The 23457-nt window shown below is 38.5% G+C and overlaps 1 protein-coding gene across 1 annotated transcript in view; it reads left to right on the top strand.

Moving 5' to 3' along the window:
• Window positions 1-23457, top strand: part of Babam2 (BRISC and BRCA1 A complex member 2) — a 442166-nt gene that overhangs the window by 35418 nt on the left and 383291 nt on the right. The window contains exon 3 of the mRNA XM_004669403.2: window positions 5885-5961. Within this exon, the coding sequence (XP_004669460.1) occupies window positions 5885-5961 (77 nt within the window). The remainder of the gene's footprint in view (window positions 1-5884; window positions 5962-23457) is intronic.

Below are 23457 nucleotides of genomic sequence, written 5' to 3'. Positions count from 1 at the left end.
GTACATGAGATAAAAGATCAGACCCCAGAGTTCAAAGGTTAGGAAGTATATCTAGTTAGGACCTGTTTTGGATCAAGGGATGAAAATAATGGCTTAGAAAGGTTATATGAATATTTTCATTGAAAAATTGGTGTTATAAAATTATTTTTATGCAGTTATATTGTTTATTAAATGTGGAAAAATAGTATGCCATCTGGCCTGAGCCCTAATAAAATTTATGTGAGGATTACCAATATCTTCACAGTTGGAACAGCAGCTAGTCTAACATTTATGTGGTTTGTGTGACTTTGCTGTGATTGTGGAGCAAGTGTGTCCTCTGCACCTCCACCTAGTTCCCGGGAACGATTTCAGTTGTCATGGGCCTGCTGTGTGCCCAGAAGTTCACCGCAGGATAAAACTTCCAGCAGCGTCTGTCTTCAGCTTTTACCCCAGTTTAAGGACAGTTGTATGAAGGTGTTTTGGGTTCCCCTATTTGGCCAGCTCCAACTCACCCTGAGAAGCCATTTTGTTTCGTTTTCTGATGAGCCTTCCTTGATACGGCTAAAAGCAGTCCCTGTTTTCTTAAATCAATTGTGCTTATATCCTTTAACCACTAATTTGGCAATTAATCATGTTAATTGCTTTGTGACTTGCATCTATTGTTGTCTTGACTTGTTACTTAAATTGTGTCTTGACTTTCATGGTGTGATTTTTGTCTTCTGATTGCAGTGGAAGTTTATTGAAAATCAAGACTCCTTTCTACTCGAAGAACTTCCGACTATCTTGATTATGCACTCTGTCTTTGTTTCGGTAGCTGTAACAAAATACTTTATACTGGGTAATATATGAATAGTAAAAATGTATTTCCCCACAGTCTTGCTGGGCTGGAAAATGTAAGATTGTAGTGCCAGCAATTAAGTGTCTGGTGGAAGTGGTTTTTCCTAAATGGTGTCCTCTGTACCTCATGTGGTACAGAGGCAGAGGGCTCAACAAACTTCCTCAAACCTTTTTTAAAGTTTATCTTTATTTTTATTTATTTATTAGAGAAAGAGAGAATGGGGGGGGGGAGAGAGATAGAGAGGGGGTGGTGGAGAATGGGTGTGCCAAGGCCTCTAGCCACTGCAAACAAGCTTCAGATGCATGTGTCACCTTGTGCATCTGGCTTATGTGGGACCTGGAGAATTGAACCTGAGTCCTTAGGCTTCACAAGCAAGCACCTTAACAGCTAAGCTGTCTCTCCAACTCCACTCAGACCTTTTTTTTAAATATTTGTTTGAGAGAGAGAGAAGGCAGATAGAAAGAAAGAGAGAGAGAATGGGTGCACCAAGGCACTGCCAATGAACTCCAGATGTGTGTGCCATCTTGTGCATCTGGTTTATGTGGGTACTAGAGAATTGAACCTGGATTCTTAGGCTTCTCAGGTGAGCACTTTAACTGCTAAACCATCTCTCCAGATCCACCTCCCTCTTTTTTTGAGGTAGGGTCTTGCTCTAGTCCAGGCTGACCTGGAATTCACTATGTAGTCTCAGGCTGGCCTTGAATTCACAGTGATCCTCCTACCTTGGCCTCCTGAGTGCTGGGGTTAAAGGTGTGTACAACCATGCACTGTATCCTCAGACCTTTTATAAAGGTACTAGTCCCATTTTACAATGACTTAGTCAGCTTCTGTCTTAATATCAACACGTTGGGGATGATAGGAATCTTGGAAACATGTAAGCATTCAGACCAAGGTACACCTACAACATTTGATTATGAACCCAAATATATGCATTTTAATTTAATTATGCAGCATATTTATATATTAATGAACCAAAAATAAAATACAAATGTGAATGTGGAGCACACACATACGAATTAAAAACTTTTCCCCTCTTAGTTATGTATTAAAAATAGTAGTTGAGCCTGTATTGTTATAGAAAACCCAGCAACATTAAAAAAATATTCTCTAAAGTAGAGTTGAAATTTATTGTTTATAAAAGGAGATATGGCATAGAAGCTGGGAAGAACAGTTAATGCCTCATGAACTGACAAACACATTTTCTTGAATATTTTAATTTTGTAATTTTTAAAACATTCTGTGGTGAGTCACTTATTTTGGTAATGGCAATTTGGAATCTATACTAGGAATTTTTTAGTAGGTTTCTAGAAATAGTTTTTTGGCTTTGGAGCTCCAGGGGGAGACATGTGCTGCATCAGGAGCATCATATGTCATCGAGTAGATCGGTCCATTTCTTGGAGAAGATTGTAACAAAACCTATCATAGTGTAGTTTTGCTGCTTTCTTTTAACAGTTTATTATTTATTATTTGCAAGGGGGGAGAGAGGAAGAGAGAGAGAGAGAGAGAGAGAGAGAGAGAGAGAGAGAGAGACACAGACAGACAGACACACACATAGACAGGGAGAGAGAGAGAGAGAGAGAGAGAGAGACAGAGAGACAGGCATGTCAGGGCCTCTAGCTTTTGCAGATGAACTCCAGATGCATGTATGATTTGTACATCTGGCTTTATGTGGGTCCTGGGGAATTGAACCAGGGTTATTAGGTTTTGCAGGCAAAACTGTTGAGCCATCTCTCCAGCCCCGCTTTCACCAGTTTTAACTCGTGCTTCCTTGGAGGCAGGCATGAGACTTTACCTTGTACCATTTGATTTAATCAGCTAGTTAGGCTGAGTATGTAAGTGTCCTTGAATCTATTTGAATGCCTTTGCTTTTTGTAGATCATTTAGGTAGATGTTGAGATCACCTATTAGTCACTTGGTTTTCATACTGCTGTGTCCAGTCTGGGTGTCATGGTAATTTTGAAACTGATTTAGTTTGAGTAAAATCATTGATGTTAGATCCAGAAAAAAAGAAACTTATTCTATAAAATAAAAATGCAATCTCTGCTAATAATTATTCACTATAGCATGTGACTTAAAGGTTATTTACAAGGCAATTACTGGTCTTGGAGCCTATTTTATTTTACTATCACGTGTTACTTAAGGTTGCCAAAACTGAGGACTTCCTTCTCAGCTGATGCAAGTGTGTTGTTGGTTAAGCACATGCATGTAGAGGAACACACCAAATGGTAAATTAATAGTCAGGGCAAGACTGGCGAGGGCTCAGGGAAGGATCCCTGGGTTTGTCTGCCTTGTTCTTTGTAGGTGGCTGAGAGAACAAAAATGGCATAAATCAGTGCTTTCCAGACAGCATCAAATAGTAGGGTTAGCCTTAAGCCCGAAAGTTTGTGTATGTATGTGTGTGTTTAATTTTTTTTTTCTTTATTTGAGAGAGAGGGACAGAGAGAGAGAGAATGTGCATGCCGGGGTCTCATGTTCAAGATACACGTGTCAGTTTATGTGTTTGGCTTTTTGTGGGTTCTGGGGAATTGAAAGTGGGCAGGCAGGCTTTGTGAGTAAGTGCCTTTAACAGGTGAGCCATCTCCTCAGCCCCCAGCATGTATATTTTGCATTATTAAAAAATACTAATGTTCTAATTACCTCACACTGAACACCAAGGACTCTACTGAGGAGGGCCCTTAGGGAAATGGAGAACCAGAGTGAAAGGATATAAGAATATAACCTATATAAAAAGAAAAACAAAAGGCCTGGAGAGCTGGCTTAGTGGTTAATGTGTTTGCCTGTAAAGCCAAAAGACCCAGATTCGACTCCTCAGAATTCATGTAAGCCAGATGCACAAGGTGGCACATGATTCTGGCCTCTGGCCTTCATTTGCAGTGGTTGGAAGCCCTGGTATGCCCTTTTTTTCTTATTCTCTCTGCCTCTTTCTCTTTCAAATAAATAAAAAATATGTTTTAAAAAAGAAAAAAAATCAAAAATACACACACATAAACCAAATCAACCTACAAAAACAATATTTTATGTATTGTGAGATACCTGCATGTAACTTTGTTAGTCCTTATTAATGGTTGACCATCACAAAAGTCCTATTAAGTACAATACAATGACAGCTTTCCCTTTTTATAATGAAATATTAAAATAATTTGAGTCATATCTCAGTAACTAGGAATAATATAAAGAGGGATGAAATACAAATGTACTTCTGACCAGTTTGTTAGTTTATATAAAAAATTTGCTAAAGACAAAGATGAATCTGGCCATCCCAGCCACAGTTCTTTAGTCAGATATAAAAAGGATGTGTTTACCCATAAAACAGTTCATATTCATCATAAATACAGGAAATGCAGAAGGTACTAAAGCTGTGAAAACACCCACATTTGGCTACATTGTGGTGACTCCCCTGCAGTTGGTTATGCATGTAGATACACAAATTTTTTGTTTGCTCTTAAGTTTAATCACATGGCTTATAAGAGTTTTTTTTATCTTTTAAAAACTTTCTTTCTTTTCTTTTTTCCTTCCGGGAAGGGTCCCATTCTAGCCTAGGCTGACCTAGAGCTCACTGTATAGTCCCAGGCTGGCCTCGAACTCACGGTGATCCTCCTACCTTTGCCTCCAGAATGCTGTGATTAAAGGTTTGTGCCACCATGTCCGGCCTGACTCTTTTTTTTTGGTAGCATTCTCACTCTTGTTCTTTCTTGCTCTGTACCTCTTACTTTTGCTTCTTGCTGGGGACTGAACTGAGAACCTTGTGCATGAACAGGCATGGGCTTTGCATTGGGTTCCATGCTCCTTTTTGGGTTTTGGTTACCAGAGAAATGAATGCTGTCTTTGAATGTGATTTGAATTTTCATAGCAAGTTAAATATCATGACCAAAGCCATTAGATAAAAGGAATTTAAGGAAAGGAAACATTTTCATTTAATCTTTTAGTTTTATTTTTTGAGGCAGGGTCTTACTCTAGCCCAGGTTGACCTGGAATTAACTTTGTAGCCCTGATTGGCCTTGAACTCACAGTGATCCCCACTACCTCAGCTTCCCAGCTGTGCTTCTATTCATTCAACTACTTTTGAGGTTCATTTTCAGAATTGCTTCAGAGCCAGTGGGGAAAAGTGGCTCATTGTTTAATGTTAACAACCTTTTTAAAAAATGAAATGAAGCAAGGCATGGTGGTGTGTGCCTTTAATCCCAGCACTCAAGAGGCAGAGGTAGGAGGATCAGTGTGAGTTTGAGGCCAGTGTGAGAGTACATAGTGCATTCCAGGTCAGCCTGGGCTAGAGTGAGACCGTGCCTTGAAAAAACACAACAAAACAACAGAACAAAACTATTAAGTGAAGATACCTTACTTCTCCATTAGCTTCCCGTCAGTGTTCTGTTGCGTTAGGCTGCCAGTGCTATCACTCTACAGCTAAGTTCCGACTTGTGAGGCCACAAGGTGCTTTGTAAGACAGGTAAATCTAGAGAGCAAACCATATTGTAAGGCTTTGAGGAGTACAAAACAAGAAGATGTTGAGACCTGGGTGACTAACTCAACTCCCCCCTTTTCATTTGCATTTTATCTGAAATAGAGTACGATGCTTAGTGCTCCCTTGCAGATGCAAGCTGTAGTGTACCAAGTCTAGAAGAAGCGGTGTACCTTTGTGGATAGAAAGAAAGCCATCTGCTACCAGAAAAAGACCAAATGTGTACAGCTGAGTCTGTGTTTAAAATATGACCATAAAATTACTCCTCTCTACAGTTCTTGGCATCAAAGACTAGAGACCTGTTTTGGATGATATGTGTAGTTTTAAAAGTCAAGATACACTTCTCTGTGAGAAGTACTTGGAGCACTGCTGGTGTTTGTTGTTAGAAAGCATATAGATATAAGAATTATTTTTGTCTCAGGGTAAGCCTTATTGTTTTGGCCTTCATGGTTGTTCAAGGCTTTCATTATCTTCTGTAAGCTAGTGTTTTAGCCTTTTATCTATGTGGATCACCTTTTATTAACTTTTATTAACTGTCATAAATATGTGAGCTTTTACAACTTGTTCTTAAAAGTATTCTCTTTGTTACTTTTTTTTCTTTTCTTCTTAAGCTGCACATCACTGACTCCTGGGCCCAACTGTGACCGATTCAAACTACACATACCATATGCTGGAGAGACATTAAAGTGTAAGTAAATAGTACCCATTTTATTCAAAATATAGGGACCAGTGTTCATTGTTGGAGGTTGTGTTTAGTTTGTATTTCTGGCTATTCTTGTCTTCTGATATTGATCATTAGTGATTACCACTTGTGTTACTGGTCCTGCAGTCCTAGTTCAGTCCTAGTTCTTAAAAGCTAGACAGTTAGCAGGGAATAAATTGCTGTTAAAAAAAGGCTTCTGGGCTGGAGAGATGGCTTACAGGTTAAGGTGATTACCTGCAAAACTAAAGGATCTTGGTCCGATTCTCCAGGACCCACGTAAGCCAGATGCACAAAGGGGCGCACATGTCTGGAATTCATTTGCAGTGGCTAAAGGCCCTGTCGTGCCCATTCTCTCTTTCTCTCAAATAAACAAATAAATAAAATATATTATGAAAAAAAGGCTTACACAGAAATTCTTCCATCACTAATAGAATGTGCCCCTGGACCTGTGATCTTGAAATAAACCCCTTAGCCCCTATACTGTGTCCGATTTAGATGTTCTTCCCAGCAAACTGAAACTAACTACACATCCAAGCTGACCTGGAATTTACTCTGTAGTTCCAGGCTGCCCTCAAACACACAGTGATCCTCCTGCCTCTGTATTCCAAGTGCTTGGATTAAAGGCATGCACTACCATGCCTGGCTTAACATTTTTTGTTCTTAAGAAGAATAAAGAACCTAGGTATCCATTATTTTTCTCTTTTTAAAAATATTTTTATTTCAATGTTTTATTTATTTGAGAGAGAAAGAGTTAGATAGATAGATAGATAGAGAGAGAGAGCAACAGAGCCTCTAGGCAGTGCAAATGAACTCCAGCTGCCTGCTCCATCTTGTGCATCTGACTTATGTGGGTACTGGGGAATTGAACCTGGGTCCTTAGGCTTTGCAGGCAAATGTAATCACTGAACAATCTCTCCAGCCCTTGAGTGTCTACTGCATTTTTTTTTTTTTAATTGAGGTAGGATCTCACTCTAGCTCAGGCTGACCTGAAATTCACTATGTAGTCTCAGGGTGGCCTTGAACTCATGGCAATCCTCCTACCTCTGCCTCCCAAATTGTGGGATTAAAGGTATGCACATCACACTTGGCTTGAGTGTCCACTTTCTATCACTTATCCATGTGTTTCCTTGAGATGAAGTCTTTAATTGAACCTGGAATTGTCATCTTTTAAAAACATTTTTTTTTGTTTATTTTTATTTATTTATTTGAGGGTGACAGACAGACAGAGAAAGAAAGAAGGAGGGAGGGAGGGAGGGAGGGAGGGAGGGAGAGAGAGAGAGAGAGAGAGAGAGAGAGAGAGAGAGAGAGAGAGAGAGGGAGAGGGAGAGGGAGAGGGAGGGAGAGGGAGAGGGAGAGGGAGAGAGAGAGAGAGAGAGAGAGAGAGGGAGAGGGAGAGGGAGAGAGAGAGAATGGGCGCGCTAGGGCCTCCAGCCACTGCAAACGAACTCCAGATGCATGTGCCACCTTGTGCATCTGGCTTATATGGGTACTGGGGAATCAGGCCTCCAACTGGGGTCCTTAGGCTTCACAGGCAAGTGCTTAACCACTAATCCATCTCTCCAGCCTCTGGAATTGTCACTTTTGGTCAGAGTAGCTGACCAGCGAGCTCCATCAAGTCTTCTGTCTCCATTTCCCACAGGACTGGGAATACAGGTGTGCATGGCCATTGTAGTTAGTTTCAGTTTGCTGTGATGAACATCTAAATCAGATAAAGTTTAGGGATAAAGGGGTTTATTTCAAGCTCACAGGTTCAGGGGCAAGCTCCACTGGTGGCTGAAGAAGCTGCTTCTATAAATCCATCCGAGAAAGACCATCAGAAACCACCAATCACAACAAACACCAAGAGCAACAAACACCAAACCAACAAGCAGCAGTGTAGGGGATCCAGGCAGGGCTCAAACCTCTCTACATACCCCTGGCCTAGACATCAAATCATTCCAAAACACACCTTAGAGCTGGCTGAGCCCCACGATCCATCCCCAGTGACACCTCTTCCAGTCAGGCAGCTGGAAATCCAAATTCAAAACCTGAGTCTATGGGATGGGGGCATACATTCAAACTACCATAATGGCTAAGCCCAACTTCTTAATATGGGTGTTTGAAATCAAACTTAGGCTGTCCCAGGCCCTCTAATCTCTCATGTTTATATGACAAGCAGTCTTAATTGCTGAGCCATCTCCTCAGCCTGTTTTCTTTTTGAACTTTCAACTATCTGTTTTTTACCATAACAAACCAGGAAGGGGTCATATCTCAGTATTCTAGTTTGCTAGAAATTCTAGAATTTATTCATACTAATTTACGAATTGCAATATTAAATGAGAAATTTAGGAAATGGTAACTTTTTAACCTTACATTATTAGACCATTTTCAGTAAACCATTAAAAAACACACAAATTTCATTTCTCTGGAGTAGTAAATCAGATTAGATTGCTACTTTTTTTTCAAAAAGAAATTACTAAACTTAAAGAGAAATGACCAAAATAAATCATCCAAATAGAAAAAAAAAATTAAAAAAATTATACTGAAATTACCTTATATAAGGAAGCAGCTATCTTTTTAAAATTTTTTTTGTTTATTTTATTTTTATTTACTTATTTGAGAGATACAGGTAGAGAGAAAAAGAGTCAGAGAGAGAGAAAGAGAGAGGATGGGTATGCCAGGGCTTCCAGCCACTGCAAACAAACTCCAGATACGTGCGCCCCTTGTGCATCTGGCTAACGTGGGTCCTGGGGAATCGAGCCTCGAACCGGGGTCCTTAGGCTCCACAGGCAAGCACTTAACCGCTAAGCCATCTCTCCAGCCCAGAAGCAGCTATCTTATGTCCTATGTCTCTCCTTTCCCAATTCTGTTATCTAAGGAAACTACCTATATTTCTTTAAAAAAAACTGGGCTGAAGATCTGAGGGTCTGTGGCGATGGTTCAGCAACTAAAGGCACTTGCTTACAAAGCATGCTAACCCAGGTTCAATTCTCCAGTACCCACCTAAAGCCAGTTGTACAAAGTGGTAAACCGGAGTTTTCTTTCTGAAAGTTTTGACTTTATATAGGAAAGCTTTCTGAAGGATGGTGGCTATGTGTTTGGGTTTAGTGTTAAGATTAAGACTTAACATGTGGCAGGTGGGGTGCATGGCAAGAGGATTTTATGTGGAATCCTATGGCAAGGCAGAATAAACTCTTCAAGTTTTGGGAAAGTATTATTTAAGGTGCTTATGTGGGTGCTGGGAATTGAACTTAGGCCATTAGGCTTTGCAGGTAAGTGCCTTTAACCACTGAGCAGCCTCTTCAGCCCTTGTTTTTAAGGTCTTGTGAACATGAAATGTACTCATCAAAAATAAATGAAATCAGGCTGAGTGTGGTGGTGCACACCTTTATTCCCAGCATTTGGGAGACAGAGGCAGGAGGATCTTTATGAATTCAAGGCCAGCCTGGGAATACATAGTGCGTTCCAAGTCAGCCTGGGCTAGAGCGAGACCCTATCTCAAAAAACTAAAAAGAAAAACAAAGCTACATAAATTATTCTGTATAAGCTATTGTTTTCTGACAATAAACATTGCAAAATTTACATTATCAAAACCAGTGAGGGGCTGGGGAGATGGCTTAGTGGTTAAGGTGCTTGCCTATGAAGCCTAAGGACCTAGGTTTGATTCCCCAGCACCCACATAAGACAGATTCAAAGGTGGTACATGTGTCTAGAGTTCATTTGCAGTGGTTAGAGTCCCTGGCCCACCTATTCTTTCTCTCTCTTCCTCCCTCTCTCAAATAAATAGACAGAGTGTTAAAAAAAAATGAACACTTGAATCGTGGAATTAACATTCAACTAAAGGGCTAGAGAGATTGTTTAGAGTTTAAGGCATTTGCCTGTAAGGCTAAAGGTCCTAGGTTCACTTCCCCAGGACTCACATAAGCCAGATGCACAAGGTGGTACATGTGTCTGGAGTTGGTTTTCAGTGGCTAGAGGCTCTGGTGTGCCCATTCTCTTCTTTTCCTCCCCCTCGCAAATAAATAATTAAAACTTAAGAATTGTTTTTAAAAAAATAAAACTCCACTGAAGACTAGTTTGAGCCATGTTTATTGGGCTAGTGTTTTTCCTACTTGCACACAGAAATTTTTGTTAACGTTTACAAGAATCAAGGTCATTTTGCTTTGTATGATATTTAGGCCATGGCCATTTAGGTTTTCTTTCTTTGAAAATTATTTCCAAATTGATTCTCATGAAAATCATTTACAAACAGTTCTAGGACAGTTGAGTCATGGTGTAATAGTAATGTAGGACAGTTAGATATTTTATTGACTTAAGTAACTAAGGTAGTTTCATTGCATGTATAATCTAAAATTCATGAAAGGGCAAGATTTACTGTGTCAGCCAAAATTTGTTATAAAGAACAAATTTTCCTATAGGTAAAAAATTGTGGGGCTGGAGAGATGGCTTAGCAGTTAAGGTGCTTGCCTGCAAAGCCTAAGGACCCAGGTTCAATTCTCCAGTACCCACACAAGCTAGATGCACAAGGTGGTGCATGCATCTGGAGTTATTTATAGTGACTGGAGGCTCTGGTATGCCCACCTGTCTCTCTATCTGCTTCTTCCTCTCTCTTTATTCTTTTCTCAAATAAATAAATAAATAAAATTTTAAAAATTGTGAAAAACAGCAAAATTTTCATGGCTTGAAATTATCTGTCAGATGCATTCCTTTTTTTCCTTTTAAAAATAGCTTTACTATCTTCATAAGACTCCAAATAGAAGGAAAAGATGATGACATCAAAATAAAAGAGAGACTAATGGAGAGAGGGGGGTATGATCGAGTGTAGATTTGTGAAGGGGAAAGTGGGAAGGGGAGGGAATTATCATGGTTTATTGTCTGTAAGTATGGAAACTGTCAACAAAAAGGAAAAAATAGCTTTAGTTATTCCTTCATTCCTTTTTTCTTATTTTTATTTTGTTTCCTTTTTCATAACTTTTTAAGTCATTTTATTTCAATTTTTTTCCAAGGACAAAGATTTAACTTATGTTCCTACTCAATCAATTTTACAACTTTAAAAAATATTTAATTTTTCTTTATTGATTTGAGAGGCAGAGAAAAAGAGGCAGATAGAGAATGGGTGCATCAGGGACTCTAGCTGTTGTAAGAGAACTCCAGCCACATGTGCTACCTATGTGTCTGGCTTACATGGGTCCTGAGGAAATGAACCTTGGTCCTTTGGCTTTGCAGGCAAGCAACTTAACTGCTAAGCCATCTCTCCAGCCCTCCATCAAGTTTTATAACTTTAAATATATTATGTCTAAGTCAGTAATGTCATAGTGGTTAATTAACCTAAGATTTTTTTGAATTCATCCTTCTGTTACCAACATTATATTCATCTTTCAGTGAATAATTACAATTCTCAAACATTTTAATAAAGGTAGTTTGCTAAAACAAACATGAGTAATTAGAAAACTAGATAGTTTTCAATCCTTAGAAGTCATCTATTAAAGCAAATATAAAAACTCCTTGCTTAGTTGGTTGTGGCATACTCCTTTAAGTTCCAGTACTCAAGTAGAAGGATCACTGTGAGATGGAGGCCAGCCTGGGTTAGAGTGAAACCTTGCTGTGAAATAAACCATCTTTGCTTTTTAATAAATGGAACCTTAATTTTATGGCAAGAGGAAGATGAATAAGAATAGATGTAGCCCATTGTGGTGGTGCACACTGCTAGTAAGTTGCTGAGGAGGCAGACAGGAGGATCAGGAGTTATGGGCAAGCTTGACTTTAACCCCAGTGTTGGAGAGATCTAAGGTAGGAGGATCTGAACTCTGAGTTGGAAGTCAGCCTTGGCTAGAATAAGACTCTGCCACAAACAAACAGAAAAACAGCAATTCTATTCTATGGTAAATAATAGATGTCTTTTCTAACTTTCTCCTTTTTCTTTCTCAGCGCAAGGTAATGACTAACTCATTGCTTTCCCAGTCTTAAAGCTCTTAAGTAAATAACCTACCTAAAATTTTTTATTGATTCTATTGAAAACTTATGTTATGTACTTTAAACTAATTTTTAACAAGGGTAAGTCAAAATATTTGGAGTACATAGTATTTATTTTATAACTTTAAGCTGAGTTAAGTTAGAAACTACTTTGCTTATGAAATTAAATTTTATTTCAATTCCTATTACAGTAATCTGTTTAATTAAATATCTGTAAAGGAGTGGATTGAATTCACACATGCATGAGTTAATGAATGTTATTGTTCATATTTGTGCTGGTTGCAGTGTTACAAAGAATACGGCATTCTGTTACTTGTGTCTGCCTTTTGCCAGAAGAAATTTAGCCTTTAGAAGTTATTTATTATACAAGGAATTTGTAATTGGAACAGTGCACTTAGCAATTCACAAAACAGGAAGGGACGTACAGTTCTTTGCAGATTTAGAGTCTGAAACAAATTCATCTTTATATATTTTACTCTCTGAAAGCAGATTAATAAAAATAGTATGCAACTAAAATTTATATTTCAGAATACTTTATGCTTTAACAAATAGTACTTATATAATCTTTCATCTGTGAATAAAGGGAACTTTGTGCATTTAATGATAAGAGAACAGAGGACAGGGCATATGTTTCTAGCTATGAATTCATGATTGATTCCTACAGAATTTGCCACATTCAAAATTAAATAACTAAAGTAAAAAATGCCAGAGGATTACAGTACATTAAGAATTATATTATTGTTTCCTTGGTTTTTTTTTAATATGAAGAAACAACTGCTGGTTAAGGAAAGAGTTGCCAATTTGTGTAAGAAATTATTGAAAAATGTCCAAGGACAGATATTAATTAAAAAGAAAATTGTACTCACACAAATTATACTTAAACAAGAATAAAAGTATACATCTTCAGTGATCAAGACTCATTTGAATAAAAACACATGTGAGGATCTAAGAGAGTACTGAAGTGCTGAAAATGTACTGGCTGCATTCAAATTCATAGAAGAAGGGCTATATATTTCTTATAAACGTGGATTTGTTAAAATAAAAAACAGTCATAATGTAAAACATTTAATAATGTAAAACATTTTCTAGAAGAAAGTGTTGCTCTCTCTCTCTCTCTCTGTTTGTGTGTGTGTCCTTTTTAAATAGGGCAGGGAGTGAAGCTGTTTTGCTCATAATTTTTTTCCAGTCTTTAACTTAGTGCCTAGCATTTAGAGTGACTTAATAAGTGTTTGTGGAATGAACCAAGAATGTTTTTTTCTTTGGACTTAGCAATGATGAAGTTTGATGAGCAAGTGACAGACCTTAATTCTGCAAGTTCTTTGAATAATACTGTTTATGCAATTATGAAGAGAAATTATTGAAATATTATAAGTTATGTTGTGAAAGCCTGTGGCCCATAAATCAAACAGTTTGTTAACATGGATTCAAAATTTGCAATTATCTTTTGTTTAAAATTTTTATATTTCATGCTAACAATTTATTTTAATCAGAAACTGTTTGGTTACAAGAAATTCACTGGAGCCAAAATAAATTGAAGAATTTGTTTATTTGTCTTTATAAGGAGTCAAGTGAATTTTATGGTGCCCAAGGACAGGAAGGATAGCAAGGCCTCCCAAGGATAGACCCAAGGCCTAGGCTGCTGAGCAGCCACTTGACATCTGTGTTCTTGTTTTCTCTTGTCACTTTATTTTATCCTCCTCATCTCTGTTTAATTGGGTAAAAGGGATTTTCTGAGCCTCCTATAGTGACTTAGTTTTAGGTCACTAGAGAGGAAGTCATTGACTCTAACAGATCTGGTTGGGATTGTAGGTGTGTACTACCATGACACAGTCATGGCCAGAGGCTCAAGAAGCCAGTTTTAAAGTTAAACATGGTTTTGGGTGGATCTGGGCATCTGATGAAACTACACATTTTCCCTTCAATTAAACAACGGAACACCGTTATCATCTCAAAGGAATAATGCATATTTATCAAAGACATTTGCGACAGAGTGAAAAGTCATGCCAAAAAAATTATTTCTAAAGGATTTGAGGTGGAAATATTTCAAGAAAAAGTCTCAACAAAAAGGAGGTTATGATTTGGATAATACATTCCTATGGCCTCAAAAGCACAGTGTAAACTTACTGTTCTTTTCTAAATATTCAATACTACATTACTGAATTTAAATATATAATTTTTTTGGACAGGGATTACAACAAAATGAAACCAGTCTCAGAACTGTTATTCAATGGAATGTGCTATTTACTTAAGCAGTGGCCAACCACATACAAAGATTTTTAGACAAGTTGCAAATAGTGTTCCAGAAATTTTACTTTAGTGAATCTACTTTAGATTCAACTTCAGTTTGGGACCTCCTTGAGTGATTTGGCTTCTGGTTTTGTGTGTGTGTGTGCATGCATATATATGAGTGTATGTGTATACTTGCATGCTTGTGTGTGTGTGTATGTGTAAGCATGTGTGCATAGTGCTTCTTTGGTACCTCAGATCTATGTTAATTTGTTCTAGATAATCAGTTTAGTAAGCCCAGAATGATCATCTTTTTTCTTCCTGTTCATTGCCTTCTAAACACTTGATCATTCAGTGCAGTTTAGAAACATTGATTGTTCAGCTGTGATGGTGTCACTCAGAAACTGATAACCATGTTGATAGTATCTGAAGCACCCAGTCACTAGTGTTGTGGGGAAGTTTGTGTGTCAGGTGAAAAAAAAGTTGAGGCTTCATTATTTAATAACTTCATCTGTAAGAATTTTTTATTTTGTTTACTTTGTTTTTTATTTTTATTTTTTCTTTATTTGAGAGAGTGAGGAGAGAATGGGCACATCAGGGCCTCTTGCCACTGCAAACAAACTCCACATGCATGTGCCACTTTGTGTGCCTAGCTTTAGGTGGGTCCAAGAATTGAGCCTGGCCTGGCAGGCTTTGCAAGCAATCACCTTTACCTGTAGTGCCATCTCTCTAGCCTTGCTTTGTTATTATATCTCAAATGCTGAACTCTGGCTCAGTAGATCCAAGTGCTGGCCACTATAGCTATAGCTTTTGGCATTTAATTTTTTTAAACATATTTTTTAATTTTTTAATATTTTAAAATTTTGAGGTAGGGCCTCTTAAGTTCTCAGGCTGGTTATTAACTTGCTAGGTAGTGCAGACAACCCTTGGACTCTGTCTGTGACTCTTTATGCTGTTTGACATAAGTAATGTTTGGAAAAGGTTAAGTGAGCAATATTTCTGCTTTAACTCTCTTATCTCCTTTAATATTTTTTTTTTAAACTTTTTTTAAATTTTTTTTTGTTCATTATTTATTTATTTAATTGAGAACGACAGACATAGAGAGAAAGACAGATGGAGGGAGAGAGAGAGAATGGGCACGCCAGGGCTTCCAGCCACTGCAAACAAACTCCAGACATGTGCGCCCCCTTGTGCATCTGGCTAATGTGGGACCTGGGGAACCGAGCCTCGAACCAGGGTCCTTAGGCTTCACAGGCAAGTGCTTAACCGCTAAGCCATCTCTCCAGCCCTCCTTTAATATTTTTAAAGGAATGAATCCTTTAGCTTGGCTCTTAAGTCTAGCCTGAATTTGACAGTCCAGGTTTTTTTTTTTTTTTTTTTTTTTTTTTTTTTTTTTACATAAGATCTCTTTTCATTTATTTATTTTTATTATTTGATGGGAAGCTGGGTATATTGGCACACACCTTTATTATGTTTTAATTTTTATTTATTTGACAGAGAAAGACGGAGGGAAGGAGAGAGAGAAAGAAAGAGAATGGGTGCGCCAGGGCCTCCAGCTGCTGCAAACGAACTCCAGATGCATGCGCCCCCTTGTGCATCTGGCTCACGTGGGTCCTGGGGAATCGAACCTGAGTCCTTTGGCTTTGTAGGCAAATGCCTTAACCACTAAGCCATCTCTCAAGCCCAAGATTTCTCTCTCTCTCTATCTTTTTAAATTGATTATTAGAGAGAGAGAGGGAGAGAGAGAGAGAGAGAATTAATGAGAATGGGCACTCAGGGCCTCCAGCCACTGCAAACAAACTCCAGACATGTGCACCACCTTGTGTATTGGTTTATGTGGGTATGGGGGAATTGAACTTGGGTCCTTAGGCTTCATAGGCAAGTACTTTAACTGTTGAGCCATCTCTCCAGCCCTGACATAAGTTCTCTTATAGCCAGAGTTGTCCTTGGACTCTTGAGCTTCTTTTTTTTGTGTGTGTGTGGTTTTTTCAAGGTAGGGTCTCACTCTAGCTCATGCTGACCTGGAATTCACTGTGTAGTCTCAGGGTGTCCTCGAACTCTCAGCGATCCTTCTACCTCTGCCTCCCGAGTGCTGGGATTAAAGGTGTGTGCCACCACACCCGGCTTGAGTTTCTTATTTTCACCTCCAGAGTTCTGGGATTACCATGCCTGATTTTATACAGTGGTGTTGACTGAACCCAGGAATTTGTGCTAGGCAAGCACTCCCAGCTGAGCTATGCCCTGGCCCTGGCATTTCTTTCAGCTCTCTATTCTACCCCAGCTGGAGCTTGTTAACCGTGAACATCAAAAGGAGGAAAGACTGATCTTACACTTTCCCCAAACCTTGTGCTTCCTGGTTTTGCTTTGCTTACACTGGTTTTTCATATGCACTCATGATTCTGCCCCTGCACTGATGTGTTTGTTCTGGATTTCAAGGCCTCTTGCAAGGACAGGAGCTAACTCTTCTTACTGTGACTTGGAATAGTCAAGCTAAGTAAAGACTTGGGCACTGTATCCAGGGACTTTTATTTTGCATCATGCTGAGAGGCATTGCAACTTTTTTTAGTACCATAGTCCATTTTACTTTTATTTTTATCTTTTACAAAAGATTCATTTACTTAAAGATTATTATTATCTTGCATTCAAGGTATTTTTAGAGGTTAATTAGGGAGGCAGGTCACCTTTGACTTAGTGAATGTTCTATAAAAATGCTCACTGAGAGGCAGTAAGAAGGGATAATTTTGTGGAGTGGACATTATCTCCCTTAGATTTTCAGGATTCTTTTTGCCTTGGTGTTTGAGAATATTTTATTTTCTTAGATTTCATGGAATATCAGAAATATATTAATAACTAATATTAAGTTTGTAAAGTTATTATAGTTATATAACTAATGTAAAATAACTGACAGATATAATTAGCAAACTAACTTGAACATTTATTTTACAGAAAATAGTATTATTATACATGACTTCATGTAACCAAAAATTTCTGAAGTAGGAATTTAAATCCTAGTATATATCTATATCTATCTATCTATCTATCTATTTTTGGTTTTTCGAGGTAGGGTTTCACTCTAGCCCAGGCTGACCTGGAATTCACTATGTAGTCTCAGGGTGGCCTCGAACTCATGGCGATCCTCCTACCTCTGCCTCCTGAGTGCTGGGATTAAAGGTGTGTGCCACCGTGCCCGGCCTTTTTTAAAATTTTTATTTATTTATTAAAATTTTTATTAGCATTTTCCATGATTATAAAAAAAAATCCCATGGCATTTTCCCTCCCTCCCCACCCCCCACACTTTCCCCTTTGAAATTCCATTCTCCATCATATTACCTCCCCATCACAATCATTGTACTTACATATATACAATATCAACCTATTAAGTACCCTCTTCCCTTCCTTTCTCTTCCCTTTATGTCTCCTTTTTAACTTACTGTCCTCTGCTACTAAGTATTTTCCTTCTCACGAAGAAGCCCAGTCATCTGTAACTAGTATCCACATATGAGAGAGAACATGTGGCGCTTGGCTCTCTGGGCCTGGGTTACCTCACTTAGTATAATCCTTTCCAGGTCCATCCATTTTTCTGCAAATTTCATAACTTCATTTTTCTTTACTACTGAGTAGAACTCCATTGTATAAATGTGCCACATCTTCATTATCCATTCATCAGTTGAGGGACATCTAGGCTGGTTCCATTTCCCAGTTATTATAAATTGAGCAGCAATAAACATGGTTGAGCACGTATTTCTAAGGAGATGAGATGAGTCCTTTGGATATATGCCTAGGAGTGCTATAGCTGGGTCATATGGTAGATCAATCTTTAGCTGTTTTAGGAACCTCCACACTGATTTCCACAATGGCTGGACCAGATTGCATTCCCACCAGCAGTGTAGAAGGGTTCCTGTTTTTCCACATCCCCGCCAACATTTATGATCATTTGTATTCCTGATGGTGGCCAATCTGACAGGAGTGAGATGGTATCTCAATGTAGTTTTAATCTGCATTTCCCTGATGGCTAGTGACGTGGAACTTTTTTTTGGATGCTTATATGCCATTCGTATTTTTCCTTTGAGACTCTCTATTTAACTCCATAGCCCATTTTTTGATTGGCTTGTTTGATTCCTTATTATTTAACTTTTTGAGTTCTTTGTATATCCTAGATATTAATCCTCTATCAGATATATAGCTGGCGAAGATTTTTTTCCCATTCTGTAGGTTGCCTCTTTGCTTTTTTCACTGTGTCCTTTACAGAGCAAAATCTTTGTAATTTCATGAGGTCCCAGTGATTAATCTGTGGTTTTATTGCCTGAGCAACTGGGGCTGTATTCAGAAAGTCTTTGCCAAGACCAACATGTTGAAGGGTTTCCCCTACTTTTTCCTCTAGCAGTTTCAGAGTTTCAGGTCTGATGTTAAGGTCTTTAATCCATTTGGACTTAATTCTTGTGCATGGCGAGAGAGAAGAATCTATTTTCATCCTTCTGCAGATATATATCCAGTTTTCCCAACACCATTTGCTGAAGAGGCTGTCTTTTCTCCAATGAGTATTTTTGGCATTTTTATTGAATATCAGGTGGCTATAGCTACTTGGGCTTACATCTGGGTCCTCTATTCTGTTCCACTGATCTACATGTCTGTTTTTGTGCCAGTACCATGCTGTTTTTGTTACTATGGCTCTGTAGTATAGGTTAAAATCAGGTATGGTGATACCACCAGCCTTATTTTTGTTGCTCAGTAATATTTTAGATATTCGAGGTTTTTGTGATTCCAAATGAATTTTTGGATTGTTTTTTCTATTTCCATGAAGAATGCTTTTGGAATTTTGATAGGGATTGCATTAAATGTGTAGATTGCTTTTGGTAAGATTGCCATTTTCACAATATTGATTCTTCCAATTCAGGAACAGGGGATGTTTTTCCACTTTCTAGTGTCTTCTGCAATTTCTTGCTTGAGTGTTTTAAAGTTCTCATTGTAGAGATTCTTTACTTCCTTGGTTAGGTTTATTCCAAGGTACTTTATTTTTTTTGATGCAATTGTGAATGGGAGTGATTCTCTGATTTCGGCCTTTTTTTTTTTTTTTTTAAATGAGGTAGGATCTTGCTCTAGTCCAGGCTGACCTGGAATTTATTGTGTAGACTCAGGCTGGCCACAAACTCACAGCCGTCTTCCAACCTCTGCCTCCTAAGTTGTAGGATTAAAGGTATGTATTGCTATGCCCAGGAAAGGGGGGGATAGGGAGGGGGAGAGAAAAAGAAAGAAAGGAGAATGGATACTTCAGGGCCTCCATCCAGTGCAAATGAACTCCAGACGCCTGTGCCACTTTGTGCTTCTGGCTTTTATGTGGGTACTGGGGAATTTAACTTGGGTCACAGGCAAATGCTGTAACCCTTGAGCCATCTCTCCAGCTCATCCCACTATTTTTTAAGTCAACCTTTTTTTTTCGTGATACAGTTTATGGTAATAAAGTGTATGCATTTTAAATGTAGAAGTCCATGCATTTTGATAATTCTAAGTACCTGTAATGATCAAAATACAGAACGTTACTTCCTCCTAATAAGTCAGTCCCTCCACAGCTTCCTTGTAACTTCGCACCTCATCTCTTCTCTGAAGCTCTGGACCTACTTTACCTGTTTTAGAGTTTCACATGAATGGAGTCATTCTGTGTGGGACTTGGTGTATGACTTTTAAATTTAGTATAATGTTTTTAAAATTTATGTATTCCTTGTATCACGGCTTTCTTCTTTGTTCAGTGTTTGGCTGGATTTGAACTCACAATCCTCCTCCTTCAGCCGCCAGTGGTGGGATTACAGGCACGCACCAGCAGATGTGGCCCACTTTGCTTCTTTTACTTCCGAGTAGTGTAGTGATGTGTGCATATACCACCTTTTCGAAATGCACTCATCTGTTGAAGGACACTGAGTGTCCTGCTTAATTATTCCATGTCTAGTCTTACTGATCTAGTATGTTTTGGGACTTTCTGAAATATTCCCTGAAGCGAATATAGCATTCTTCTGATTTCTGTAGCTTTTTAGAAAGTCTTTAAATTAAATCCTAAAATACCATTTTCAAAGCTATTTTGGCTAATCTAGGTTATTTTCCCATAGATGTTTTAGCATCAGCTTGTCAAATGTTACGTCTTATTGGGAATAACTTGAATCTAGAGATCAATTTACACAGAGTGAAATACCTTAGTATACATTGAGCCTCCCAGTAGAGCTCGCTGGCTATAAATCAGGAACTTTTGGGGCATGTTGGTGTGTTTATGAGGGATGCTCATGCCATCTGTGTGGTCTGAGCAAGCCTTAGTTTCCTTGACCAGCTTACTTACCTTTGTCCTTTGAATTAAATGCAGTGCCTTTAGTAAAGTGTTCAAATTTTCCCTCTTTTTTTTTTTTTTTTTAAATCTTTACTTGTGGGCTGGAGAGATGGCTTAGCAGTTAAATGCTTGCCTGTGAAGCCTAAGGACCCCGGTTTGAGGCTTGAGTCCCCAGGACCCATGTAAGCCAGATGTACAAGGTGGTGCATGCATCTGGAGTTAATTTGCAGTGGTGTGCCCATTTTTTCTCTCTCTCTCTCTGCCTCTTTTTCTCTCTGTCTGTTGCTCTCAAATAAATAACTAAAAATAAACAAAAAAAATCTTTATTTGTGATGAGAAAGAGAGAGAGAGAGAGAAAGAGAGGAAATGAGAGTGTAAGTATGTATGCCAGGGCCTCTAGCTGCTTTAGAGAAACTCCTGATGTACGTACACTTTGTGCATCTGGCTTTAAGTGGGTAGTGGGGAATTGAATCTCAGTTGTCAGGTTTTGCAAGCAGACACCTTCAAGCGCTGAGCCATCTCCCCAGCCCCTTTCCTTAATTTCTAACACTTATTTGTTTTTTAAACATTGTGTTCTGGGAATTATTTATGTTTTTGGATACAACCCCTTTATACGATGTATGCTTTGTGCATATTTTCTCCCTGATTATGGCTTGTCTTTTTATATCTCAACAAATCTTTGCCTACCTGTCACAAAGTTCTTGTATTATGCTTTCTTTTAAATATTTTTATAGCTTTAATAGATTATGCACTTCTGTGTGTGATCCATTTTTAGTCAATTTTTGTGCAGGATATTGCTTTTCAAAAATATAAATGTTCAGCCAGGTGTGGTGGCACATGCCTTTAATCCCAGCAAAGGTAGGAGGATTGCCGTGAGTTTGAGGTCACCCTGAGACTACAGAGTGAATTCCAGGTCAGCCTGAGCTAGAGTGAGACCCTACCTCAGAAAACAACAATAACAACAACAAAAACCCCCAAAACCCAAATATTCTTTTTTTAAAAAATGTTCTAATATGTTCTTTTCTACATTGCCTGCTCCTTTGCCATTAGCTCATTCTTCTGAACTCATAGGCCAACTGTTATTTACACATGCCTACTTTCTGCTGGCACTGTTTTGATTATTTTAGAAAATAAACCTTGAAATCAGTCAGTATTAACTCTCCAATTTATTTTTTCACAATGGATTTAGAAATTCAAAGTTCTTTGCATTTCCATAAAATTTGGAATCAGCATGTCAGTTTTTTAGCCTTCCACTTTTTAAAAAGCGTTTAACAATTAGGTGTTATACTTCTTTTTACATCTTTGTTCCTCAGTATTTAATATATCCTTATTATTTGCATTTTTATGATTATGTGTATATGTGCACATGCAGGTGTGCAAGCACATATGTGCACATGTGTGTGGAGGCCAAAGGACATCCTTGGGGTGTCATTCCTTTCAAGTGCTATTGCCTTTCTTTGAGACAGTGTCTCATTGGCCTGTAGTTTGTCAGTTAGCTAGATTGGCTGGCTAGTGAGCACCACAGATCTCTTTGTCTTCGTTTGCCTTATCGGCACTAGGACTGGGGTTATAAGCACATGCTGCTGCACCTTACCACACCCAGTATTTCCCATGGATTCTGCCTGGCTATTCTATTTTTTAAGTTTTAATGATCTGGCTTCCTTCCTCCCTCCCTCCCTTCCTCCTTTCCTTTCTTTGTTTTGTGTGTACAAAGTAGGTGCTTTGTGTGTGTGTGTGTGTGTGTGTGTGTGTGTGTGTGTGTGTGTGCACGCGCGTGCGCGCGCGCGCGCACACTTGTGCATGTGTTGTGTGTATATACTGATGTGGAGCCCCATGTTCTTGCCTGAGGCACCCTACTCACTTGCCTATAGCAGCTCGAGGAGACCTTCACATGCTTTTCCATCATTCACCCACTTGTTTTTCTTTGTGACAGAGTCTCTTACTGATTCTGGAGTTTGCTGTTCATAAGCCCCAATGTTCCCACAGGACTGGGGTTACAGATGTACGTCTGGGCCATCCTTAGCTGTTTATGTGGTCTCTGGAGAGTTGAGCTCCAGCAGTCTCAGGGTCCCTAAGGCTCTCATACTTGTATAGGAAGCACATTCAACTACTGAACCATCTCTCCAGCCTATGTTTTAACTTTTCATTCTTTCTTGCTGGTATTGACAGAGTTGATCTTTTTCATTTATTGGTATTGTATCTTGAAACCATGATAAGGTCACTTATGAGTTACAATTGTTTATAGATTTTATACAGTTTCCTATATGTAATCTGTGAACGACAGTTTTAGTTTTCCTATCCAATCTAAATGATTCTTATTATATTGTTTTAGTGTACTGACTAGAATCTCCAATGTATTACTGACTAAAAGTGTTATGACACACTTACCTTGCTTTAGATTTTAAGGAAAGTGAATTCCTTCATTAAGTATAGTGCTGGCTATGTTTCAGCCTTCATGAGATCAAGTTCTCTTCTCTTCCTACTTAGTTGAGGGTTACTTATTTTATTTAGTGGCCTTTTTTTTTTTTTTTTTTTTTTTTGAGGTAGGGTCTCATTCTAGCCCAGGCTGACCTGGAATTCACTATGGAGTCTCAGGGTGGCCTTGAACTCATGGCAATCCTCCTACCTCTGTCTCCCGAGGGCTGGGATTAAAGATGTGCACCACCATAGCCAGTTTATTTAGTGTTTTGAACACTAAATGATCATGGTGTTTTAGTATAATGAATTTCCTTGACTAAATCTGTCATGTTCAACCTAGTTTGTATCCCTTGGGTGTACATTCCAGTTGTCATGATCATTTGTACACATTGTCGGATTGAATTTGTTAACATTTTATTGAGGATGTTGTGTTTATATTCCTGAATTATATTTATATTTTCCTTTAATAATTTTTGTTTGTAATAAAGCTGACTTTAGAAAAGAGTGACTTAGTGATTACTTTTCTTTATCTTTAAGACTGTTTATGAACCAGGTGTGGTGGTGCATGCCTTTAT

Source organism: Jaculus jaculus, chromosome 5 (genome assembly GCF_020740685.1).
Source record: "Jaculus jaculus isolate mJacJac1 chromosome 5, mJacJac1.mat.Y.cur, whole genome shotgun sequence".
NCBI classification, from domain to species: Eukaryota; Metazoa; Chordata; class Mammalia; order Rodentia; family Dipodidae; genus Jaculus; species Jaculus jaculus.
The sequence above is the reverse complement of the archived record's forward strand: the minus strand, read 5'-3'. Positions and strand labels throughout refer to the sequence as shown.